At 28.9% G+C, this 25,017-nt stretch overlaps 1 protein-coding gene across 1 annotated transcript; it reads left to right on the plus strand.

The window, feature by feature from the left end:
• Nucleotides 1–1,487: 1,487 nt before the first annotated feature.
• On the plus strand, nt 1,488–15,632 carry LOC107445393 (uncharacterized). Its single transcript, XM_071184287.2, has 7 exons — nt 1,488–1,549; nt 3,331–3,436; nt 6,866–6,998; nt 7,694–7,906; nt 11,393–11,461; nt 13,558–13,836; nt 15,445–15,632. Exons 1-7 carry the CDS (start codon nt 1,492–1,494, stop codon nt 15,583–15,585), a joined length of 999 nt encoding a protein of 332 aa, XP_071040388.2. The 5' UTR covers nt 1,488–1,491; the 3' UTR covers nt 15,586–15,632.
• Nucleotides 15,633–25,017: the final 9,385 nt, after the last annotated feature.

Below are 25,017 nucleotides of genomic sequence, written 5' to 3' on the forward strand. Positions count from 1 at the left end.
TGGATCTTATTCTGGTCAGATTAATTGTTTTCATGCATTTTTTTCGCAGTGTATGAATACCCTAGTGTTTTGCAGTGCATGAATACTATTTCTGTTTTTTGAATTAAATTGAGTTAGTTTAGTTTAGAAGAATTAAGGAATTAATCTTCTTTAATAATTAATTGTACCATGAAATAACAAAATAGTAAATAACATGCACTTATAAAATAAAATAAATTGTACTTATGAAATAATATAATAAATCGTACTTATAATTTGTACTTAATAAATAAATAATTAAATTATACAATGAAATAAAAATTCGTTTTCTCACACCCATATAAATTAAATTATTGTTTTTTAATATACGCAATTTTTTTAAGGAAAAAATAAATACTACAGATAATTATGTAACTACACGTGTTTAGAAAATGAAAATTTTAATGCAGAAATTGAAACGGGAAATAAATTTAAAGAGTACAATTTATTTCCCTCGTTTTTTTTAAAAATCTTTTTTTAATGTCCAATAGGGAGTAGTTGCTGTAAAAAAGATGAGAAAATGGGGCTAATGATGAAATTATCTAATCTTTCGTTACTTTCGAAATAACAAATTGGAATAGTTTCGAGTACTAATTAGAGAAATAAATAGTAGTGATTAAGCTAGATTATCAGTTGATACTATTACTTGACACCACAATAAATTAATTACGTCCTAAAAACGTAAATTAGAATACTTTTGTCTTCAATTGATAGCAATTATAAATTAGAATTGATAGCAATAATGAATCAAAACGTATCTAAACAGTTTAAACTCAAAGATGAAAGAAATGCACATTTCACAGTAGTTTATTAGAAGTTAATAAATTTAACTACATTAAAAATAGTGAGTGAGAAAATAGGTAACTGAAATTTATAAACTAACTTTTTGATTAATTTATTTCTTACTATGTTTGATGGGTTTAATTATTTCTCCTTTTGTTTGAAAAGGAGTGTTGTTATTTTTTTCAAAACGCTGCTTTTCTTATATCTACGCTATTCATGGTGGTTTCAGCATTAATTTTCCAAAAAAAAAAAAAGAAAAAAAAAACTTTTTTGAAGTGTAGTAGTTTAAAAGTCAGTTAGTCGCGATTTAGCCGGAAGACAATTAGTTCTCTTAGCAGATAATTAATAGGTGGACAAACATCACCCAAATATAATATCACTGGATCACCAAATGAAAAGCCTTAAATTAATAAGTAAAAGAATTTTTTTAAAAAAAGAATAAATTTTTTTAACTAGGTAATTGTACTAGTTTATTTATAGGAAAAAGTTAGTTTTAAACTCCAAACAAATGCCTAAAAAATAAATAAAATAGTCCGAAAAATAATTCAATTGAAAATATTTAATATTCGATATAGCTGAACTTGTTTTTGTTTAAAAAATCCTCCTCTCTTTAATCTTATTCATATAAATAAAATACACTCATATAAATAAAATACACTGTACTCTATTTTTTTTCTAATTTTCAGAAATATGAAGATTTTAGCCTTATTTCTGCTCTTTGGAATAGCCACAGCTTCCTTACAAGAGGGTATGTAGAATTAATTTTCCTTATAATAATTCACAAGTCATTTCTCAATATCATCACAATAGCAATAAAATAATTTTGTACATACTCTTTGTTTTACATAGGTATGTACTTTATATATGTGAAGTGCACTAAAAAAAAAACGGACCACCCTGAATAACCTTTGATCTAATGATCGAATCTTCATGTTTTAGGATTCAATCTTATTGGTTTGTGTGGGGGATTTCAAATATGTTAATTAATTAGTGCAGATGATATTTTAAGTTACGAAATCAGATACAAAAACATACTTTCTCTGAATAAACATGCCTTTTTGTTTTTTCACCCGATCCAGATTTCTGACCAACAAAATATGGTGGCAGCCGCACGCTGGGAAATATGGTCTCCATAGATTGGTCAGAGCGATCCGAAGTTTGGACCCCTTAAAGTTAATTTTACTTTTTGCATATTTTGCCATATCTCGAGAAACGAATTTAAAAATTTTGCTCACGATTATAAAGTTTTTTATCCAAGGAAACTTCCACGCTGAAAATAAAATTTAGTAAACATTTAATATTTGCACACGATTTTTCAACTTTTATTAAATAAAATAATAAAATTTTATTTAATAAAAGTCGAAAAATTTAGAGCTGTAAGGTATAAAATTTCTTACTCCATTTCAAAGTATGTAATTTCACATGGAAAAATACAAAATTTGGACGAACTCGGTCGAATAGTTCCTGAGAAATCGAGTTTTGACTATTCAACTTCTTTAAAATTCAATTTCTCAGGAACTATTCGACCGATTTTGCACAAATTTAGTATTTTCCCCATGTAAAATTACGTAATTGTTTACCTTACAATTCAAATTTTTTTTCGACAATTATAAATAAAAAAATAAAAAATAATGAATTTTTTTTTGCACGAAATATTTTTGGATAAACGAATCTTATAATTGTGTGCAAAAATTTTTCAATACGCTTAAAAAGTTCTCCAGATATGGCGAAGTACTCAAAAAGTAAAATTAACATTAACGGGTCCAAAATTCGCAACGCACTGATTTTTTATCTGCATAATTTTGTATCATGAAATCTTAAATTAGAAGAAAATTGGTTGAATAGAAACTAATGTTCAAAAATACGATTTCTTTGAAATTTTGTTATACCCAGATTATTTGTTAGAATTTCTTGTAATTTTGTAATTTAAAATGGCATTGTGTAAAATTTTGTAAAAAAATGGTATATCTTGTATTTAAAAAAATGTAAGACTATTATTAAATAAAATTCTTAAAAAATAATAATCAATTATTAAAACTTATTTTTTACATAAAACTATCTTTAGGTAAACGAATTTTGTATTTGTGTGTAAATTTTTTTCCGATTCGCTTAAAAACATTCCAAGATAAAGCGAACTATGCAAAAAATAAAACTGCGCTGTTCGCGAAACATTATTTTATATTTTTTGTTTATGCGTATAAATGTTTTTATAAAAAGGTGGTACGAGAATGCAAAAGTGACTGCGCTGTTTGAGAAACATTTTACTTTTATTATTTATGCGTATAAATGTTTTTTTTTTTAAATTTTGAAAATTAAGTTTGAAAACTAATGTTTTCAATTTGATCTGCCATTATATGATCAACTTTAGATAGCATGAGAATATAGTTGCAACATTGCTGTTTCAGAAACGTCGTCTTTTATTTATTGTTTCATGCGCACAGATATCATGAAATTAGGTTTGAAAATGAATGTTTACAGTTCTTTCTTACCTAAAAGTTTCTTAAACTCAAATCTTAAAACTGTTTTTAGAGCTGGATGACACCGTAAATGAATACATTCTAGACGCATTAGAAGGTATTGAAGAAGTGGCATCGATAGAGCATCATGTTGTTTCGGAGGATCGTCAAGCTGACGAGTAAGCAATATGAATTTTTATCACAGTTTTATACAAATAATCTGCATGCAAATTGGATACATAAGATGCTTTTTTATTTCTAGATTTGTTGTTTTTTTTAACGTAAATTAATATTTGTATAAATTGAATAACGAAATTTCTAAAAGTTTCTATCACCAACAGCATTTCGAACGATCTAAACAATCTTGAAATTAAACAAAAATGTATTTTAGCGATCTTGCAGGGAGTGAAAGTATTGTTTTCGAAGGAATACAATACACGAGCATACTAACTTCTGCGACTGGTTGTACAGCACGCATAATGAAAATACAGCACTTTAACAACTTCCGATCTAATGATGGGATGGTCAATAGGGTTAATAACTTCCTAATGAGCCGCGATGTCACAGGGGATAGAGCGTTCGCATTCCAATGAGGTAAACTGGGGTTCGATCCCGGCGATGGCTGGTCGATACGAATTCCACATCCGGCTTGCACCGACCACAGTGCTGACAAGAAATATCTTCAGTAGTAGACGGATCATGGGTTAAAGTCCCCTTGCCGTCAGGCTTACCGGGAGAGATTCTCGTGGTCTTCCTCTCCATGTAAAGCAAATGAGGGTTAGCTCTATCAAAAAGTCCTCCACGAAGGCAAATTTCTCCCAATACTCGATCCAGGACTTCCCTTGTCTTCTGGATTGGGTTCAAAATTACAAGGCTACGGAGGTGAACATTAGTAGCCGTAAATCCATAAAATTGTGTTGGCTATTCAACGACGATTATAAAATAAAATAAAATAAAATAAAATAAAATAACTTCTTAATGAACTAAATTAATGATAGGATTAATAACTTCCGATCTAATGATAGGATTGTCATTCCACCAAGAAACAGTTTGAACGGTTCAGAAGGCTTCCCATGTAGCATGATACGTAAATTAAATGTAAATTTTTGGGAAATTGGTAAAGTCAATAGGCTTTATTCGTAAATTTTACGTAATATTGACGGAATGATATTACCATTGAGATATTTGGTAGAAAAGGTTTGTCATATTTTACGTAATATAAATGGAATGTATTTTACCAACTACCCTTCGGTAAGATTGCTTTCGTATATTTTACTAAATATCAACGAAAGAATATTTACTATTTAGATTTAGTAAAAATGAATCCGTTTATTTTACGTATTATTGACAAAGCATATTTACCATTTAAATTTCGGTTCCAATTTATTTAAACAAATTTTCTGTTTTTTTCTCTCCAACTAACTGTTTTTTTCCCCTATAATTTGACGTTTCAATTTACGTAAATTCTGACGTATTGTTGACGTAAATATTATGTGAAAATAATGTTCTCATTCTTACCTAGTAAAAAGTGGTTTGTAAAGTATTCGTAAAAGAAACGAATTAGTTTACGTAAAATTTTACGTAAATTTTTCGTTTTGTTTCTAACCATTTTTTGCTATAATTTGACGTTTCAACTTACGTGTGACGTATTGTTGACGTAAATATTAGGAAAAAACAACGCACTCATTTTTACCCTGTCAAAAGCAGTAAAAGTAGTAAATAAATTTGCTGTTTCTTTTTTAACTAACTGTTTTTTTTCCCTCCATAATTTGAAGTTTCAACTTACGTAAATTTTGACATATTGTTGACATAATTATTATGTGAAAATAATGTTCTCATTCTTACTTAGTAAACAGTGGTTGGTAAAATATCCGTAAAAGAAACGAATTAGTTTACGTAAAATTTTAACTTTCTTTGGTTAAAATTTTTTTTTTGAAGTTTCAGTTTTACACAAATTTTACGAACGCTTAGTAAAATTTAAAGGTGAAATATACGTATTTTGGACGTAACATTGATGGTTCTCTGCTACCTGGGTTAAATTAAATATGCTGGCAAATACTACGATAATGGTATTATGTTAGGAACTAAAACACACAAATGTGCTTTCTCCGAATAATGATGCCTTTTTTAGATGGATTTGGAATATAGACACTCAAAGTATGGGAAGGGATGCAGCTCATATTTTGAATGCCTTCTCTTAAAACATACTTTTAGAATCCTTCTCAAATATGAATATCGAAAAGGGGATCACATTCATATTTAAGGAAGGGCAAAATAAAAATGTTATTGATATCTGACAAATCATTATTGAGGTAGATGAACGTATAGTGCGGCTTTGAGGAGGACTCCTTCAGACTGAAAGTCTGGGACTGTCTGCTGCCATGGTAACAAGCGAGAGCACATTTATGATAGGGGTGAAATGGAGGAAAGAAGGTGTCGATTGGTTTACTCACGACGACCTACTCTAAGATTATGACAAAACTATTAACCCCACACCCCTATTCGAAGTGACCTTTCCTCGTAATCATAGTACACGCCACGACGCGAGACAGGTGTCTGGAGGAGTTCTCCTGAAAGCCGCACTATACTTGTTTTTTAATCAAAATTTGTAACAATTGCAGGAGATAACAGAGAGGAGTAGAAAGACGAAATACCTTTCAGTTTCAATCTGTAACCAAACAGGTTTTGATGTTTTAAACAACCACTTTCCTCAACAGTAATTAGTCACATTTCGATCCTGCTTCTGTTTTTTTCCCCTTCTAATTTAGAAATGAATCTGCTACTGCATTGTGTGCACTTTACGAGGAATCTTAAAAATATATAGTGAGTTCACAATGAACACCTTTATTCATTCGGTATTAAGTACCATTTTTTTAAAATTTTATAACCGCGTCGCTGAACAGTCAACTTAATTTTGGATTTACGACTACTAATGTTCAACTTCGTAGCCTTGTAATTTTGAACCAATCCAGAATAAAAGGAAACTCCTGGATCAGTACCCCCAGAGGTATGACTTAGGAATATGGAGGATTTGTGACTCGACAGTTTGTCACCATTTACTACACGGGGAGTCTTCGGCCGGTCTGGGATCGAACACTTGACCTCTTAGACATGGGCCCAGTGCCCTACGAATCAGGCTATCCTGGCCTCTATTTAAGTACCATTAAAATTCACACAGTCTTTAGCGCAGCTTTTGAGTGCACTATATGGGCATTTTCAAATGTATTTTAATACTTTGCGTTCTTTCGTATTAGTATTACTCTGCAGTAAGTAGTCAAATGCTTAAAGAATGACAACGAAGTGTTTAATGGTGTGAATAAACTAATGAGCCGTATCTTTGTACCCCTTTTAAAGGAGAGTTAATGATTTGACGAAATTGATATTTGATTTTTATATTGTGAGGAAATTAAGGGGCTGCACATTTGTTTTTGTTTTGACGGAGAGTTGTCTGTGAGAAATTAAATGTTACGTTTAATATGAGAAAAATCAAGGGACATTTGTTTTTGTCAGTAGGAGAGTTAAGGACTTGACGAAATTTTAAATGCATATATTGTTTAATAGTGCGAAAAAATTAAAGAATTATGTATATTCTTTGTTTTGTTTTGAAGGAGTGTTAATGACCTGACGAAATTAAGACTGAAGTTTGGGAAACAATTAAAGGAAGTTCTGAATAAAATTTTCGAAAATCTTAAAACTGCAGTAGAGCAGGGAAAGTTCTTGGATCAAGATACTTTGAATAAGGTAATTTAACTTTCTTGATAATTTTGTTTGAAGCTGAAGGGTATGAGTACAAATTCATACATTTCGGTGTAAGAAAGCATTAACAAAAAACCAAGTTTCATCGTTAAAGTATATGGTTTTTCTGACACAATATTGATGGATACTGAACAATTTAAATTTAAATATCAGGATTAGAAAGTTTTTGTATTTTTTAAAAAAAGGAGAAAAAATTATAATTTCTATTAAATATTTAAAAACTTATTTAAATGACGAATACTTTCTGAAGTTTTAAAAGAGAAATTTTTATTATTTATATATCTATAAGCCAATATAAGCTTAGATGTATAAGTAATTTTCGTTACTTATACATCCAAGTCAAGTACATTCTGTACGGATGTACTGAATTCGGTACCATTTGATTTTAGTAGTTTTTAATTTTTTTTTCATTTAAAGTTTAGATTTTTAATGAAGCAAAGCATATTGCAGTTTTCAAATCTGATGTCTTTTTCATTAGTTTTATGTAATCAGTGCGAATTTTAAGATAAAATGAAGGAAAACAATTGCAAAGAAACTGAAAAGTAAGATCTTAATATTAAAAAGACAACAGCTTGAAACAACTAATTTTGTGCAAATCCAATGTATTATTTCTTATTTAAATAATAAAAAAATAAAATACTGGTTTTAAAAATTTGCATTCTAATTAATTTTATTATTAGCTTCAAGAAATTGCAGCTTATTTTAAAGAAAAGAAGGACGAAATTAGCGAAGAAATAAAGGAACTTCTTAAAAAAATTAGAGACAAATCCATGGAATATCTGAGAGATCATATTGATAGGCTTTCACAAACTAAGAGATATATCGACGATCAAGTAGAGGAATCATTTGCAGAACTTAATATTCGGGAGGTGCTTTTGAAAATAAAAGAACATGTAAGTATTTTAAAAACCCTCGATTTATATAAGTAATCCTCTATATTATGTAAGCTTTTTTTTTAAATACTTTTATCTCAAGCTAAAATTGAAACTGGCGAAAAAAGTAAGATGGTGTTTTATTCTTTTTAAGCCAATGTTTTCCAACTCTTTTTGACATGCTCAAACCTAAGGCATTTTAAAATTCTGATTTGGAAATTATACAGCTTCTAGTGCATTTTTGAGTGCGTTAAATTTTAAAAATATAATTTTTTAAAAATTTTATTACTCAAAAACTATTAACCGATTTCATTCAAATTTGGAAATTCGTCACTTAAAACTTTAACATAGCAGTTAAAAGTAATGTTTATAAATCTTAAAATTAAAAGTATTTTTAAAAATAAATGAATTAAATAAAAAATAATAAGTAATGCCAAGAAAACATTTAATAAATAATAAATAAATGTTTCAATGAATATAGCCAGTTTTCATGTTATTTTTTAATATAATAATGATAGTATAACAAACTTAATATTTATAACTTATAAAATTACGACAGCAATTTGCTTTTTATGAGATTAAGTTAACAACGTTGCAAATGACAAATGGTAAAGGCTAACAAAATTGTACCATTTGCGATTTTAAATATTGTTTGTAATTAAATTTATTAATTTCATATTATATAATATGCTATAGTTATAGTTATTTCTTATGAGCAAGTTAATTTTCGAGTTTTGGGCCGGGATAGCCTGGTCGGTAGGGCGCTGGGCCCATATCCAAGAGGTCGTGGGTTCGATCCTCGCCGGTCGAAGACTCCCCGTGTAGTAAATGGTGACTGATGCACGTTAAATCTGTCGAGTCTCAAAGTCCTTCATGTTCCCACAACAAATCAATACCTCTGGGGGTACTGATCCAGGAGTTTCCTTGTCTTCTGGATTGGTTCAAAATTACAAGGCTACGGAGTTGAACGTAAGTAGTCGTAAACCCATGAAATTGGGTCGGCTGTTCAACGACGGTTATAAAATAAAATAAAATTTTCGAGTTTTGGTTCTTTACTGAATCAAATTTGATCAAATAAACCTAGTCAAATTAAAAAGGGGGAAGTTGAACGAAACCGGGTTTTTAAGGTTTCCTTTTTTTCTTCTAAGAAATTCCGTGACTAAAATTGTTTATGTATTTATTTGAATGATAAAATAAGATTTTAGCTACGAAAATAAGGATAATTTAACGTAAAAAAAACTGTACTGTAAATTAATAATTATTTTGAAGTATGCTAAAATCTGTTTTTATCTGATCTAATCGAATAAAAACAGGGTATGTAGATAAATAATAAAAATATATATTTTTTCCTTTAGTAAGCATTTCTTTATTCCAAAAAATTAATATTATGGCTCTAATACTCCAGAAAACTTGCAAGGGGTTTAAGAATGAAAAAAAAAAAAATAGAAAAAAACAATAGATCTAAGATTTCGCATCCATTTTAAAATATAATTTTATGTGGCAAAATACTAAAGTTTGAACAAAATCGGTTGAATAGTTCCTGAGAAATTGAATTTAAAGAAAGATCAGATATTTAAAATTTAATTTCACAGGAACTATTCGAACGATTTTTCTCAAAATTTGTATTTTTCCATGTAAAATTATATTCTTTAAAATGAGTTAAAAATTGTACATCTTGAAATTCAAAATGTTTTTGACCATTATTAAGTAAAATGATTAAAAAGTAATAAATATTTAATAATGGTCATTTTTTGCAAGGAATTATCTTTGGACAAAGGAATTTAGTGTGCAAAAATATTTAAATTCGCTTAAGAACTTTTCGAGTTATAGTGAAATATGTAAAAAGTTAAAATTAAAATTAAGGAGTCAAAACTTTGGGCCGCACTCCAGACCAAACTATTAGGGCCATATTTTCCAGATTGCGACAACCCTCTCTATTTTCGGGGTCAGAAATCCGAATCCGCCGAAAAAAAGTTTTTTATTCATAGAAAGTATGCTTTTGTGTACTTAAAATATCGTCTTCGCCTATTAATTGACATATTTAAATGTCACCCCATCGAGTCTTTAAGATTGTGTCCTAAAACGTGAAGATCTGATTATTGGGATCAAAAGATATTCAGGATGGACTGTTTTTTTTTTTGAGCACTGTATATCTGAAATTTAACATGGATATACCTTGCTGATTAGATTTAAGAACGAAAATCCTAAATAAAACTTTCTTTATAACTTTTTTTTTTAACGTAAACACATTTAAGACTCAGAAATTTTGATCTAGCATTATGGAATACAGCTACTCAAGCATGTTCGATTGTAAAAGTTTCGGCTCTGTTCTACCGCGTCATTTATTAGGAAAGAAAAGCTCGGCATCTTTTAAACGTGATGCAAAGCTTATTTTTACAATTGAAAATAAAAGCTGAAAGGAGACGAAATTAGATGTTGAACACCCAAAATAAATCTATAAGCTATCAGACACTAAATATTTAAATTGGTAGAATAAAAATCCTAATTTTCCAATCGATTTTCAAAAACGTTGGCATCGACAAAAAATATCTGATTCTGTTCTCTAATAGCCAGCATATCAAAATAGTTATATGTATGTCTGAAATTAGTTTCGTGCTAGCCGCCTTTGGTCAGCTGTCACAATTATCGCTTTCAATATAAAATTTAATGATAAGCAAGCCACATTATAAATCCTCAACCCTTTCCCTAATCCTTAAACCTAAATTAGTTTTAAATTATAGCCAAATTGTCATAAAACAAACCAATTTTTTTTTCACTGTCTAGCTGTTGCCAATTTTTTTTTGCCCGGAAGTGCTTTGATTTTAATTTTAAAATTTTTTAAATATGTCCTCGATGTAGACAAAGTTCTTATGTGCTAAATTTCAGAAATAATTAAACTATTCTAGTAAAAGGTAAGTTCCACTTCCAATTTTTGGTAAGAGAGCATGCGGCTCTATAGGAACGTTTATGTTATGACCTCGTTTATGTTTGTTCAAAATTTCTAAAGCCGTTCTAGAATGGATCTAAAATAAATCTAAATAATTACTCCGTGACTAAGTTTTTTCTTCTATAAAAAAAACAACTTTAAATAAATACTTAACGTATAACTATGCAACACTACTCAAATTATTAACGAAATGAATAATAACTATAGTGTTAGCCAAAGATAGGTGCAAAAAAATATTTTTTTCACATTATTTATAACTGCAGAAATTTTTTTTCTTCCATGTATAGTATTGTTTCATTTTTAGTTATGGTTTTAGTTTCAGTTCAAAACATTTAATTGTTTATTTTTAATTTATTATTTTCAATTTTAAAATAATTTCATGAAAACTTAAAGTTATGAATGGTTTAAACTTAAAGTTATGAGTGTTACAATGGTTTAATATTAAATTTCTGGTTAAAAATGTTAACAAATGGTTTTTGTAAAAATGGAAGGTAGCCAATTTGGTGATTTCCGCATATTGACTAGCATTTCTCATTATTTTAATGATTCATTCTCTTTAGCTTAAAAACAATGTTGATCCTGAACTTTTGAAAGAAAAATTGGAGAAGATTTTCAATCAAGGCTCTGAGGTAAGTTTTTTTAAATAGAAAAACGATAATATGAAAGTTTTAAAACATCAGTTTTCATGATATTTTTGCAAAAGTTGACATAATACGTCACGCTATGTATATATTAAAAATTGATATACAAAATGCGGGAGATATACGACGTGCTGTTCTGGCTGGTTTGAATAAGTTTCCGTAAATCAAACATAGCTAATCTTCCCTCTAAATCTTTACGTAATAATGGCTAATCCTATATTATTTTACTTAGTAGAGCACTTTTTACGGCGTTCGTTTTAGATTAAAAGCATTTTACATTCACTTTAAATGCTTTCATGTGACCTGATGAATCGGCTACACTCAATCTGTGGTGCATTCTTCTTATTTTAGTCTATAAACCTGAAGAGGGAGCTACTATCTCAACTGTATCTTTGACGCTATTTCTCGTTCACTTTTCATTTATGCAATTCTAGTATTATAACCGTCTTTTAATTTACCTCCAAAAACATCTCTTGGCGAACTTTTTTATTTTGGCTTTACAAATACCAACGTATTATAGATAGGGTTTTCTGCACCAGGGAGCTCTATTGGATCTTTGCCATCCATATTTTCGGGTTGCTGTATCCGGTTTATTTTAAGGCCATTGGGCTCAAAATGAACACTTTCAGCCAAATTGTAGTAAATAATGAAAAGGCAGTAAATAGTGAAGACAGTACATGTAGTTATTTAAATATAAACTTATATTATGAAATGATAGTAAGCATGCAATCTGAGAGGTAACAAAAAGAATTATAATAAGAATAGGAATTGAATTAATTAGAATAATAGAATTAATTAGAATAAAAATTGCTATAAAAAAATTCATTATCTTCCAAACTATGAACTGACTGCGAAATTTAAATCTAAGTGATAATTTTCAAAATAAACTTTATCTCGCTTCTCTAACTAATACTAACATATGCAAGGTGCACTGCTTGCAACAAGAACAAATACAAATAATCAAGTCCAAAGAAGCCAAATCAGGACTGCCAAAAAGTGAGTTCTTTTAAATGTAGCAACCAGAGCCGCGATGCCTCAGGGGATAGAGCGTTTGCCTTCCAATACGGCAAACCGGGTTCGAACCCCAGTCGATACGAATCTCGCATCCTGCTTGTCCCGACCACAGTGCTGACATGAAATATCCTCCGTGGTAGACGGATCATGGGTTAGAATCCCCTTGCCGTCAGGCTAAACGTGGAAGGTTCTCGTCGTCTTCCTCTCCATGAAACGCAAATGCGGGTTAGCTCCATCAAAAATCTTCCATGAAGGCAAATTTCTCCCAATACTCGATCCACGAGTTCTCTTGTCTTGTGGATAGGGTTCAAAATTACAAGGCTACAGAGTTGAACATTAGTAGTCGTAAACCCATAAATTGGGTCGACTGTTCAACGACGGTTATAAAATAAAAAAATAAATAAAATGCAGCAACCATATCTCCTTTCTAAACAATATATCTTTAGCTAACTGAAACAAAAAGTCACTTCAAGCTCACTAGGATTACTCAATATTATTGAAATCTTATGAAATGTAGCAGATTTGAGCTCAGGCGCTACATTGTTTATTTATTTTGCTGAAAACAAAATTAAATTTGAAAATATTGCCTCACACAATAAATTGTTATAAGCAACTGTGAACTGTCTTGCGGGAAGTCGTGAAGGTAAGAAGTTCGTGATTTATTCTTGTTTGTCATGAAAACGCCATCGATAAGACTCCACAATTTCTTATATCTTAGCAATGATTCACTTTTAACGCTTTCATTTTTTTCGGCCAGATACCTTTAATACAGTTTCTAATGTAGTACTTTAGTTTTTAACAAGCATCTTTAAATTATACATTAAGGGTGTTGATTTGTAAACACCTTATATTTTTTGAAAGATAAAAAATAGTAAGAGTGATTTTAGAAATTCATTCTTGGACATAAAACTGCCATTAAGTTTAAGGACTCTCTTCTCTTTCAATTCTTTCTTTTCCCTTTCTTTTTGACTTTAGAAATTGCATTCCCTTTTTTCTTATAAAAGTAAAATAGCTGTGCATTTTCTTTTACTCAAAATAACAAAATTATTCCACCCTTTTTTCTTTTTAAGTTACTGAGGCATTTCTTACAACTGATCAAAGAGAAGGCGAAGAAAAAGATGCTTATCTTGATTGATGCACTTTTAGATGAGGATGACGATGAAGAAAGTGATAGACCTCTTCGTGGAATCAAGGACTATTGGGAGAAAGTAAAGGATTACTTTAAAGACCTGAAGATTGACCTTCAGGAAAAATACATGAAATTCGGAGAATGGGTAAAGGAGCATTTTAATAAAGGAATGGAGGCCTCAAAGGACAGAATGGAGAATATCAAAGCTATAGCCAAGGAGGTAAACAATGGTTTTTTTTTTGTTTAAAGGTGAAGTTCTTTTGTCAAGGGAAAAAACACTGTTTGAAATCCTTAACTTGGAGCAAAACTTTAATATCAAACTATATTATTTCGCTGTTGGATGCTGTTTGAACTTTGAAATGGTTTGGATATTTTAAATATTAAACAAAAAGAGACTTTTTGACAAATTTTACCACATGAAAATGACTTAAATCTATGAATAATTTTTAATATTTGTTATATTTTTAAGTGCTTAAAAATACATAAGAAAATAACGTTAAGACAATAAATAATAAAATTGGAAATGCATTTAATTTGCACAGATTTTATGAATTTTCTTTGCATTAACATTTTGTGTCATTTTCGTAATTAGCATAGAATTTAAAAGTTGCTTGTTATGAACTAAATTTAAACTACTGTCATAAACTCACAGCAGTCGAACTATTTGCATTAGGAATTTAAATAGCATTAATTCGTACGATGGAGCGTTCGAAAATAGCCATAAAAATTAATAAATAATTAAAATTAATAGAAAATTCTGACAAAAAAACCCTGCTGTGATTGTATATTAAGCATGTGATCACAATGCTATAAATATATATATATATATATATATAGCATTGTGATCACATGTTTAATACAATCACAGCAGGGTTTTTTGTCAGAATTTTCTATTAATTTTAATTATTAATTAATTTTTTTAACCATTTAATTTTCAAGTACTCTTATACATAATGAGTAGTGATTGATAAATAATCATTTATAATAATTAATACCTATTGCAGATAATATTTTTATAATATAATCCGTCAAACATTTTATGAAATAATCGAACAAAAAACTTCCAAATTATCAAATAAAATAAAAATTTAATTTTATGTTTCTTAACTTCTTACATTGCTATAAAATCAAAATATTATAATATTTTAAATTAATAATTTTTTTTTTGTTTAATGTAAAAAATGTTTCACGTAGTTTCATTTAATTGAAACTTATTTTCAAAAATGAATTTGAAAGCCTATTTCGTTATAAGCATGTTAATAATTTTTTTTCAATGTACTTTTGCAATTCATTATTTTTTTTTGTTTTCGTATTAATAAATAATAATAGTGTAAATTTTTTTATCTTTCAATTTAAATTATTTACATTATTATAGCTTTTTCAATTAGATATTTTTATTGTTACTTTTCCTGAGTAGAGAGAATGTTAATTTTATTATTAAAAAGTAGTTGAATATTTTATACAATTTTTTAAATACTGAAAAGTTGTAGTAAATATTATATTTAATTTCATGAATTATTAATGAATAAAATTTTTAATTTTTAATTGTAAGATTTAAAATTTTAACCAATCTATTACTTAAAAGTATGACAAAGTATGATACAAAAGTATGATATATATATCATGTTTTAATGATTTTCTACTTCTTAAAAATTGAAACAAGCATCATGAATAGCAAAATACATTTATGGATTTTAATTCCATTTCGAAAAGCTTAAAAGAGTATAAAAAATACATTAAATATAAAATTAAAGTTCACATAAATAAGCAAAAATGCAAATTAAATTGAAATGCAAGAAAATAATTAAATTGCTCTATTTTATTTTAGTTTGCAAAGCACGCCAAAGGAATTAGCAAAGAGGTTGCAAATGAAGCCGGAGAATTCTTCAAACAATACAAAGAAGAACTTGGCAATATTTGGGAAGAAATCAAGGAAAGAATTCAAGAAATAAAAAACAGAAAAGATTAAATAAGATATTAATTTTATTTAAATAAAGATATCATCTTTTAATAGAATTCATTCTTTTTAATTGGAAACACATGGAAAATCTAATGTATTTACGAGTAATTTTAATGCAACTTTTTAATACATTTTCTTATTATCTCGCAGAAAAGTCTCTTTGAAATAAGATTTTATGGAATATTGGTTATGCATTTTATAGCGTAAATTCAATTCTTGCATTTCAGTATTAAGATTAATTTTAATTTCAGGAGAATTTTTTTTCTTTTTGATGCAAATGAGATTTTAAATAACATTTCCTTTTTAATTAGTCCATTATTTTATTACATTCATAAATTTACACAATTACATGAAAAATTAATTTAACTCATTAGATCATAATTGCAAATTAAAACAAAATTTTTTTTACAAAATTTATTGCGAATAATTATTTATAATTCATATTTCAAAGTACGTTTTGGATTGTGGTAATTTTAAGTCAATGAAAAAGACGTTGATTAAAATATAAACATCAATGCAAGTTAAATCATTAATAATTTTAAAGCATAACAGTTTTTTCATCTCTAAAATTTTATTTCTAGGGCATTTTAAGAAATATTATTATAACATAAATACAATAAAGTAGTAAAATAAATTATCTGTACATATAGTGAAATAAAGAGTGTGTGTGCGCGTGTCTGTATTTGTGTGTATAGCTCTAATAAAAAAAAGTTGTTTATTTCTCGTTCTGCAATACCTAATTATTTTTTATTCGTCATGCCAGATTATCAAAAGATCAACGCGATCTCACTAGTATAAGCAGACTACATCACCTGATTAATATATTTAATCTTATCTGAAGTCACGTGTTTATTTTGTTTATAGTTATGCTTTTAAACAGGTTTCTACAAAACTAAATAATTTAAAATCAACGGTAAATGAAATTAAAAAAAAAGTTTTTAACTGAAAAGCAATATGAAGGGGAAAATAGTACTAATTCGTTGAACGGAAGTAATAAAACGAGCCAATATTATTATTGACGTCAATGATAATTGATTTTGGTAATAGTTACAATTTGAAGTAAATAGTTACAATGAGAAGCTTTATGAATTCAAATCGTGACGCTAATTTATTTAACAATATATGCGTAAGACAAATTTTATTGACTAGGAGGCTTCGCCCCCTGCTCGCTAACGCTCACCAACCCCCGGAACTGCTTTCGCAGTTCATTTCGGATTGCTTCGCAATCCAATGCTCGCCTTGCTCGCTCATTGGATACGCTCTAAACGTCTAGCTTTTGTATACCTTTTTGAATACTGAAGTTCCGAAAACTTTTCACTGTAGAAAATTCTAACCTGTACATTTCAATATTAATTTGAAATTGCAAACAGTTCACATATTTTTCTTAATCACACTATTCTAAATTTCAGTTGTTGAGAAAAGTAACTGTTGTAAGTTTTGTTTCAAAGTCTTTCCACCAGAGGGCTAAAGCCATGTGTTGTAAAACAGTATGAAATAGTAGTCTGCCACTGAACGCCGGATGTAAAGCATCGGCTTCGATGAAGATAATTTTGCATTTTTATTTCTCTGAAGGGCGCCACCCTAATAATATGGAATTTGTAAAATAAATGTATATATTTTTGATTGTTGATGAAGCCCATCATTTTGTGTTTTCATCAGTGTTCAGAAGCAGAACAACTATAAGTTTTTTATTTTATCACAAAAAAATAAAATGTGTAAAAAACCAAAGAAAAGAGTAAGAAAATGAGTATAGTCATAAAAAAAGTTAAAATTATAATATAGTATTTGTCAGTTAAAATAAAACTTTTTGTTTAAGTCATTGCTAACAATTCAAATTTCTCCGAGGCAATGCTAAAGTATAAATTTAGGTAGTATTGTTAAGTTGAGACACAATATTTTTTGTTTTGATGTCATCAGTACAATTCAATTTTTCACAAAACCGACTGTTTCCATTGTTAAGTTCAGTGTCAACAATTCAAATTTTTCTGAGGCAACTCTTAACCTCTAAATATTATTTTTTTATGTACACATTTCTAAATGTCAGTATTCAACCACAAAACAACTTAAAGTCCTCAAATTTAGCATGAAGTTGTAAAATGTAATGAAAGAGGGTCGTAGCAATAATGAAAGTAGAAGTAAAGTTATTACTGTAAAATTAAAACAATATTTTTAATCAATGAGCCAAGTTCTTCAAAAAGCAGTTGTAGAAGTAGGTTGTTTATTTAAAACTTTTTATAGAATTTCTTTAAGAACACAATTGTTAATTTGGGCATTTGGCGATACAACACTTTTAGAATTGAAGGAATTGTTACGTCAAGAGCTCAGGTATCATAGTTTTGATCTAGTTGAGCTTCTATGTCATTTTGATTTATGTTGCTAAGTTAACTTTCAAAAAATTCTATGGCTGGCAACAGCATTTTCATTTTTTAAGTTGTTTATTTTTATTTCTTTTAGAATTCGTTATTTTTTTAGCGAAATATTTCTTAACCTAACAGAATTCTTTGCCGACTGTTTTCCCTATGAATGAAGAAAATAAAGTAAATATTTAACTGTTGTGAAAAGAATCTTATTTAGTTGTACAAAGTACTTCAGCCAAAATTTGGGAGCCACGTAAGAGAATCTATATATATATTTCTCTTACACGGCGATAAAAAATAGCCTCATTACAACTCCCCGAATGGCAACGCTAGAAAATCCGCCAATGATTGCCGCTAAAAATGTCACATGCTAAATCTATATTAGATGGCTCAACATATAGCGCTTATAAAAACGGAAACTGAAATAACCAGAGTGTAAAATATTATGTGCTTATGCGCATCGTATTTTTTGTTAAATAATTTATTTATTATATATCAGTTTATAGATGGTAACGAGAAGAGTTTTGTGGTTGCTATGGTGACTAATTAGAATGTAAATTGTTTTTTTTGAGAGAGTGTGAGATTTGTTTTTTGGAACTGCGATGCTGTAATTTTATTGTTTAGATAATAAATCTTTCTTTTATATTAAACGTGATAGTAGTTTCATTAATTATTTGATTCGAAGTCCTTGGAGTTTTATTTGAGGTCAGTTTATTTTGTATTTTTTTACAAGAGAGAGCATTCTCACCAAATGAGATTTCTTCCGAAATTCAATGTTTTTCCATTGCAATTCACTTATTTCAATTTTTAATAGGCTTAATTATAGCCAAAATTTTAACCTTTTTAAAGAGATATTAGTTTTAGAAATTTTATCTTAAGATTTTATACTATAGCACATTTCTAATAGGTTTAACAAATTACATGACATTTATTTGAATTCAAATTTATTTTAATGACTTTATTAAAATAATTATATAAAATATTAAGTATTTACTAAAAAGATGTAATTTTTTTTTAAAAAAAAGTTGTGATATGGATTTGAATGATTGTTTTGAATTCTTAAATTTTTGTGCATTTGCAATGTACCTAAGTTAGTAGCGAGCGAAGCGAGCTTGGTTTGCGAAGCAAACCATATAAGATTGCGTAGCAATTTTTGGGGGTTGGCGAGCGTTAGCGAGCAGGGGGCACAGCCCACTAGTTATAGATCAGAAACACATCATTAAAAGGCAAAATGCTTTGGTGTTTTCAAAACAAAGCAAACGTTGCCACCGGCGGAAAAGAAATACAGCCAAAATTTGGGAGCCACGTAAGAGAATTATATATAATAGATTGTCTTCTACTATAAGCAACGAATGAGGCTAAAAATACTACTGTGACAATCTCACGAAAAATCAATCTAATACGGATGATGGAAGACGGTTTTAATTATTCGCGATCGCAACGAACTATAGGGGGCGTTGTTGTATGAGACGCATACCTGCGATTTCTATATGAACCGTCATTCAGTTACTCTGGAGACGTCGTTAATGTAGCGTGTAGCATTGCAACGTTCCTTCTTTAATGTGGCTTATTAAATTTAAAAAAGAAAAATGCTTGATATTCTTTCTTGTACAACCGAAAACAAAATGGTATCTCTTTTTATTAGAGAAGGAATATCCAAAACACATCGGAAAAATATTTGTACATTAACAGAAAAAAGTATGTACTATATTCTTATAAGAGTTAAAACCTAATGCCCGAGAAATAGTATTACTAAGTTTAATGATATAACATGAAAGGCCCATTTAAACTTTACATTCTATAGTTTTAAGAATCATATTACTTCAAAAATTAAAATGAACAAAAAGTATACATAAGCCTCATAATTTTATGAAATTTAATTTAGTAAACAAAGTTTTTTGACAACAATTTTTATCAAAAAATTTCAAGTTTCAATAAAAATCATTATTTAGAAACTAAGAAACGTAAAATAAAGAATGCTGACGAAACAAAAACAAAAAAACAGTTCTTTTTTGTCGCCATTTTTAGTGCTACGAAAATTCGTCTTTGGGATTTGCCAAAAACAAAACAAGAAGCAATTTTATTTTTTCAGGAGGGAAATATTTTACCGAAAAAACGAAAATGTACCAATTCCCACAGCATAAAACTTTATCTTGGTAAACGTACGTTTTGGAAATGTTATTTCATTTGGAATCTTATTTATCAGAGTTCATATGGCGATATGATTGTTTTGAATCTATGCTAAACTCTATATCGGCTCATTTTCCACCGAAATCCGATTGACTATTTTGATTTTAAATAAAGTGTTTTATTTTATGAATTGTCGCAAAAATTTTAAGTGTAGATTGGCGGCACTTAAAAACCGCCAAATCTGTAGCGGCGGTGGCGTTAATACGTGAGTACCGAATTTTTATTCCATACTTTTCTGAATCATATTACTTCAAACATTGAAATATACAAGAAGTATACATAAACACATAATGTTATGCCATTTAATTTTTCAGAAAAAGTATTTTGAGAACAATTTTTATCAAAAAATTATAAACTAAAAAACGGAAAATAAAGAATTCTTAGGATAAAAAAACGATTTTAAGAATTCTTTACATTGAAATAAAAACTTTCATATTGTTTCTTTTTTAATTATTCTTATAGTTCTTAATCAGACGTAAAAAACCATTCTGTAGAGAACCATCATCAAATGAAAAAAAAATATTTACAAGCAAATTTTTTATTGTAAAAATCATTGCACTTACCTGATTTATAATTCCCGGAGAATTCCAAAATGATAAGTTCCTTGTTTTAAAACTTTATTCTCAAATAATAGATACATAGTTTATCCCTTCATTATTTTTAGATAACATACTACACAGCAAAATTTTATAATTGATATGAATTTGAATATGTAGCTAAAAACAGAATAGCTGAATTCTAGTTGAACTTATTCTTTCAAAACTAAAAAAAACTTACCAGAAAACGATTAAAATTAATTAAGAATCAGCACAAATGGCACTATTTCAAGTAACTTGGATAATTTTTTATTGTTGTTTTCCGAATTATATGGATACAGAAATATATACTATTCTATAACGAAGAAGAATATGCTATAACTATTACAATTCTGTATGTTCTGAATTCATATTTATTCACTGGAATGACGAAAGCAATGTTGACTTCACTTTAATTCGTAATGAATTGAAGACAGAAGAAATGCATTTTACCTTAATACACACATCTGTAACAGTATCCGAAATCGGAAGTCATCAGTTGCAAGTTTGTTGATAATAAAAATTAAAAATTATTGAGGAATTTCTCTTCAAATGTTTGGCGTGTTCTGTTCCTGAAAGATTTACTAATATTCTGGAGATTTTCTTCAAGTTCTTCGGCCTTTTCCTTAGGGAAATATTGTTTCTTATTTGCTGCTAAAAAATGGCGTCTGATTCTGTCAATGACTTTGATGGAACTAAATGAAAACGTGATAAATTAATGTCTGATATTTACAGGCTCCCGCTAGACGGCGTACTCGAGCGTTGCGATCGCGAATTATGTTTCCGATAATAAACAATAAGCTTTATGAATTCAACTCGTGACGCTAAATTTATTTAACAATGCATGTGTAAGCCAAACTTTATTGATTGTCTTCCACTATAAGCGACGTAATAGGTTAAGAATACTACTGTGACAATCTGGCGAAAAATCAATCTAATGAGGATGATGGAAAACGGTTTTAATTATTATGTTTCCGATAATAAACAATAAGCTTTATGAATTCAACTCGTGACGCTAAATTTATTTAACAATGCATGTGTAAGCCAAATTTTATTGATTGTCTTCCACTATAAGCGACGTAATAGGTTAAGAATACTACTGTGACAATCTCGCGAAAAACCAATCTAATGAGGATGATGGAAAACGGTTTTAATTATTATGTTTCCGATAATAAACAATAAGCTTTATGAATTCAACTCGTGACGCTAAATTTATTTAACAATGCATGTGTAAGCCAAATTTTATTGATTGTCTTCCACTATAAGCGACGTAATAGGTTAAGAATACTACTGTGACAATCTCGCGAAAAATCAATCTAATGAGGATGATGGAAAACGGTTTTAATTATTATGTTTAAGATAATAAACAATAAGCTTTATGAATTCAACTCGTGACGCTAAATTTATTTAACAATGCATGTGTAAGCCAAATTTTATTGATTGTCTTCCACTATAAGCGACGTAATAGGTTAAGAATACTACTGTGACAATCTCGCGAAAAATCAATCTAATGAGGATGATGGAAAACGGTTTTAATTATTATGTTTCCGATAATAAACAATAAGCTTTATGAATTCAACTCGTGACGCTAAATTTATTTAACAATGCATGTGTAAGCCAAATTTTATTGATTGTCTTCCACTATAAGCGACGTAATAGGTTAAGAATACTACTGTGACAATCTCGCGAAAAATCAATCTAATGAGGATGATGGAAAACGGTTTTAATTATTATGTTTCCGATAATAAACAATAAGCTTTATGAATTCAACTCGTGACGCTAAATTTATTTAACAATGCATGTGTAAGCCAAATTTTATTGATTGTCTTCCACTATAAGCGACGTAATAGGTTAAGAATACTACTGTGACAATCTCGCGAAAAATCAATCTAATGAGGATGATGGAAAACGGTTTTAATTATTATGTTTCCGATAATAAACAATAAGCTTTATGAATTCAACTCGTGACGCTAAATTTATTTAACAATGCATGTGTAAGCCAAATTTTATTGATTGTCTTCCACTATAAGCGACGTAATAGGTTAAGAATACTACTGTGACAATCTCGCGAAAAATCAATCTAATGAGGATGATGGAAAACGGTTTTAATTATTATGTTTCCGATAATAAACAATAAGCTTTATGAATTAAACTCGTGACGCTAAATTTATTTAACAATGCATGTGTAAGCCAAATTTTATTGATTGTCTTCCACTATAAGCGACGTAATAGGTTAAGAATACTACTGTGACAATCTCGCGAAAAATCAATCTAATGAGGATGATGGAAAACGGTTTTAATTATTATGTTTCCGATAATAAACAATAAGCTTTATGAATTAAACTCGTGACGCTAAATTTATTTAACAATGCATGTGTAAGCCAAATTTTATTGATTGTCTTCCACTATAAGCGACGTAATAGGTTAAGAATACTACTGTGACAATCTCGCGAAAAATCAATCTAATAAGGATAATGGAAGACGGTTTTAATTATTATGTTTCCGATAATGAACAAGAATCTTTATGAATTCAACTCGTGACACTGTATTTATTTAACTATACATATATTAGTCAAATTTTATTGATTGTCTTCCACTATAAGCGATGTAATAGGTTCAGAATACTACCGTGACAATCTCCCGAAAAATCAATCTAATAAGGATAATGGAAGGATGTTTTAATTATTATGTTTCCGATAATAAACAAGAAGCTCTACGAATTTAACTAGTGACACTGTATTTATTTAACTATACATATGTTAGCCAAATTTTATTGATTGTCTTCCACTATAAGCGATGTAATAGGTTAAGAATACTACTGTGACAGTCTCGCGAAAAATCAATCTAATAAGGATGATGGAAGATGGTTTTAATTATTATGTTTTCGATAGTAAACAAGAATCTTTATTAATTCAACTCGTGACACTGCATTTATTTAACTATACATATGTTAGTCAAATTTTATTGATTGTCTTCCACTATAAGCGACGTAATAGGTTAAGAATACTACTGTGACAATCTCTCGAAAAATCAATCAAATAAGGATAATGGAAGACGGTTTTAATTATTATGTTTCCGATAATGAACAAGACTCTTTATGAATTCAACTCGTGACACTGTATTTATTTAACTATACATATGTTAGTCAAATTTTATTGATTGTCTTCCACTATAAGCGACGTAATAGGTTAAGAATACTACTGTGACAATCTCTCGAAAAATCAATCAAATAAGGATGATGGAAGACGGTTTTAATTATTATGCGTCCGATAATAAAGAAGAATCTTTATGAATTCAACTCGTGACACTGTATTTATTTAACTATACATATATTAGTCAAATTTTATTGATTGTCTTCCACTATAAGCGATGTAATAGGTTCAGAATACTACCGTGACAATCTCTCGAAAAATCAATCAAATAAGGATAATGGAAGACGGTTTTAATTATTATGTTTCCGATAATGAACAAGAATCTTTATGAATTCAACTCGTGACACTGTATTTATTTAACTATACATATGTTAGTCAAATTTTATTGATTGTCTTCCACTATAAGCGACGTAATAGGTTAAGAATACTACTGTGACAATCTCTCGAAAAATCAATCAAATAAGGATGATGGAAGACGGTTTTAATTATTATGCGTCCGATAATAAAGAAGAATCTTTATGAATTCAACTCGTGACACTGTATTTATTTAACTATACATATGTTAGTCAAATTTTATTGATTGTCTTCCACTATAAGCGACGTAATAGGTTAAGAATACTACTGTGACAATCTCTCGAAAAATCAATCAAATAAGGATAATGGAAGACGGTTTTAATTATTATGCGTCCGATAATAAAGAAGAATCTTTATGAATTCAACTCGTGACACTGCATTTATTTAACTATACATATGTTAGTCAAATTTTATTGATTGTCTTCCACTATAAGCGACGTAATAGGTTAAGAATACTACTGTGACAATCTCTCGAAAAATCAATCAAATAAGGATGATGGAAGACGGTTTTAATTATTATGCGTCCGATAATAAAGAAGAATCTTTATGAATTCAACTCGTGACACTGTATTTATTTAACTATACATATATTAGTCAAATTTTATTGATTGTCTTCCACTATAAGCGATGTAATAGGTTCAGAATACTACCGTGACAATCTCTCGAAAAATCAATCAAATAAGGATAATGGAAGACGGTTTTAATTATTATGTTTCCGATAATGAACAAGAATCTTTATGAATTCAACTCGTGACACTGTATTTATTTAACTATACATATGTTAGTCAAATTTTATTGATTGTCTTCCACTAT

This window comes from Parasteatoda tepidariorum, chromosome 10 (assembly GCF_982258835.1).
Source record: "Parasteatoda tepidariorum strain Cologne lab strain chromosome 10, Ptep-v5.0, whole genome shotgun sequence".
NCBI classification, from domain to species: Eukaryota; Metazoa; Arthropoda; class Arachnida; order Araneae; family Theridiidae; genus Parasteatoda; species Parasteatoda tepidariorum.